Source organism: Egretta garzetta, unplaced genomic scaffold (genome assembly GCF_000687185.1).
Source record: "Egretta garzetta isolate BGI_Z169 unplaced genomic scaffold, ASM68718v1 scaffold285, whole genome shotgun sequence".
Classification (NCBI taxonomy): Eukaryota; Metazoa; Chordata; class Aves; order Pelecaniformes; family Ardeidae; genus Egretta; species Egretta garzetta.
In genome coordinates this window covers 897,979-900,936 of record NW_009259715.1, presented here as the reverse complement: position 1 = coordinate 900,936, position 2,958 = coordinate 897,979, and the positions used below count along the sequence as shown (strand labels likewise).

Below are 2,958 nucleotides of genomic sequence, written 5' to 3'. Positions count from 1 at the left end.
TCATACTGAAGTGCTAGTGTGGACAGCTTCTGCCCAAAGTAAGCTAAGCTAGTTTAAGAGAATTTAAGAAGTCTGGAGAGCAACTTCAGTGAAGACTCTTAGATACTTTGAAAATTCTACCTCTAAGTACGTGAAATTATCTTCTAAATTCTTTGAATCATTAAAAACTTAATCTGAAGGTCAGAGCTGCTAGTGCCCATCTAAGTTAGCTGGACTTTCATGTAACTTAGGAGTTTCTAATACTGTGTTGTTTTTTTTTAAATTTATTATTTTATTTTAGAGAGCAGCAGCCTGCTATATCTGTGATCTACAATGAATGCCAAATCTGCAATCAGCAAAGAAATTTTTGCCCCACATGATGAAAGGATGCTGGGAGCTGTCCAAGTGAAAAGAAGAACAAAAAAAAAGATTCCTTTCCTAGCTACTGGGGGTCAGGGTGAATATTTAACATACATCTGCCTGTCAGGTAAGATTAATGATTTTGACATCCAGTTATCTGTTTTGGTTTATCTTTGATTAAGTGATTAGATGTTACCTGTAGTCATAAGGAGCTGGGTGACTCAAATCTTAATGATGTAACCAGAGAATTATGGCATTTATATCTTTAATCTTGAGAAACCACACACTAAAGGCTATTAATATTTATACCATATAATTAATTGAACAGGTGGTTTCATTGTTTAAAAAAAATTAGGTGTTCTCTCACAGCATAGCTGCAGCATATGAACAAATAGAATATTTGGTAACGGTCTTTGCTTATTGAGGTTAAGGTCTTTCTTGGAGGGATGAACTTTACAATGTATTACCTTTTAATGTCCTGAAATTTTTTGTTTGAAGCAAATATGCTTTCCTCTTCTCTTCATATTTGCCTCTGTGTACCAGCTCATTGGGTACTTAGATATGCAACTTTCAGCCAGAATATTTTCAGTTTATTGAATGGAACAGTGGTGCTATGTGTCAATCACCTGACTTTAAAAGGGATGAAGATGGAAATACTTGGATTGAAAAAAAGGATATGTAAAGACATGGGTTTTGACAGGCTGTGGGGAACAGGGAGAAGTGATCTATGTGTTGCTAATGTGTTCAGATTAAATTAATTTTAGTTTCTCCAAGGTCAAACCAGCACTCACGAGAGTCTGGATTTCAGGAACAGGGTAGGTAGTAGCTGTACAATGTTTTTCTTTATATTTTTATTCTTTCCAATAGAAGTAAAGGTCTCATTAATTTTTTTTAACGTGTGTAAATGAAACCCACTGATTGGGTAACTTGTGGTACCATAGGTTTTTGGCTTGCTTCTGGCCACACTTCTTTTGATGCAGGCCAGGATATGGTTGGCCGCCTGGGCTGCAACTGCACGTTGTCGGCTCATGTCCAGCTTTTCATCCACCAGTACCCCCAAGTTCTTTTCCGCAGGGCTGCTCTCAAGCCCTTCTTCCCCCAGCCTGTATTGATACCAGGGGTTGCCCCAGCCCAGGTGCAGGACCCTGCACTTGGCCTTGTTGAACATCATGAGGTTCACATGGGCCCACTTTTTAAGCTTGTCCAGGTCCCTCTGGATGGCATCCCGTCCCTCAGATGTGTCAACAGCACCACTCAGCTTGGTGTTGTCTGCCAGCTTGCTGAGGGTGCACTTGATCCCACCGTCTATGTCATTGATGAAGATTTCAATCAGTACTGGTCCCAATATGGACCCCTGAGGGACACCACTTATCACTGATCTCTATCTGGGCATTAAGCTGTTGTCCACTACGCTCTGGATGCGACTATCCAACCAGTTCCTCATCCACTGAACAGTTCACCCATCAAATCCATTTCTCTCCAATTTAGAGAGAAGGATATTGTGGGGCACCATGTCAAAGGCCTTACAGATGTCCAGATAGATGACATCCATAGCTCTTCCCTTGTCCACTGATGTAGTCACTTCATCATAGAAGGCCACTAGGTTGGTCAGGCAAGAGTTGCCCTTTGTGAAGCCATGCTGGCTGTCTTGAATCACCTCACTGTCTTCCATGTGCTTTAGCGTAGCTTCTAGGAGGATTTGTTCCATGAACATCCCGGCACAGAGGTGAGGCTGACAGGTTGGTAGTTCCCAGGCTCCTCCTTTCTACCCTTTTTAAAAAATGAGTGCAGTGTTTCCCTTTTTCCAGTCATTTCCTTCATCAAAGCGGGGAGAGGGGCGTGGCAACTACTTTAGCCAGTTCCCTCAGGACTCTGGGATGTATGTCGTCAGGTCTCATAGACTTATGTATGTTCAGGTTCCTCAGATGGTCACAAACCTGATCTTCTCTTACACTGGGAGGGACTTTGCTCCCCCAGTTCCTTTCTTGTAGTCTATCCACTCTAGAGGTATGGAAAGAGAGGTTGCCAGTGAAGACTGAGGCAAAAAAGTTATTTAATACCTCAGCCTTCTTATGCATCGTTACCAGTTTGTCAGTCGTGTTCATTGGGGAGGGAGGGCATGCTTTCTTTGACCTTCCTTTTCTGGCTGACGCACCTGTAGAAGCCCTTCTTACTGTTCTTTGGGTCCTTTGCCAAGTTCAGCTCCAACCACTTCTTGGCCTTCCCAACCCAATCTCTATAAAACCGGGCAGCGTCCCTGTACACCACAGGATACCTGTCCTTGCTTCCACTGCCTGTGCATTCCTCCTTGCCCTTTAGTTTGACCAGCAGGTCTCAACTCAGCCATGCTGGTCTCTTTCCTTTCCTTTTCCTGACTTCTTACACCTGGGGATTGAAAATTTTTGCACTCTATGGAAAGTGTTCTTAAATCACAGAATCACAGAATCGCAAGGGTTGGAAGAGACCTCAGGAGATCATCTAGTCCAACCCCCCTGCTAAAGCAGGATCTTCTAGAGCATGTTACACAGGGCTTCATCCAGGCAGGCTTTGAATATCTCCAGAGTAGGAGACTCCACAATCCCCCTGGGCAGCCTGTTCCAGTGCTCCGTCACCCTCAGA

The 2,958-nt window shown here is 43.4% G+C and overlaps 1 protein-coding gene across 1 annotated transcript in view; it reads left to right on the top strand.

Moving 5' to 3' along the window:
- The first annotated feature begins 304 nt into the window (after window positions 1–304).
- The window catches only part of STXBP6 (syntaxin binding protein 6), an 87,323-nt gene continuing 84,669 nt past the window's right edge, over window positions 305–2,958 (top strand). The window contains exon 1 of the mRNA XM_009639062.2: window positions 305–466. Within this exon, the coding sequence (XP_009637357.1) occupies window positions 313–466 (154 nt within the window). The 5' untranslated portion in view covers window positions 305–312. The remainder of the gene's footprint in view (window positions 467–2,958) is intronic.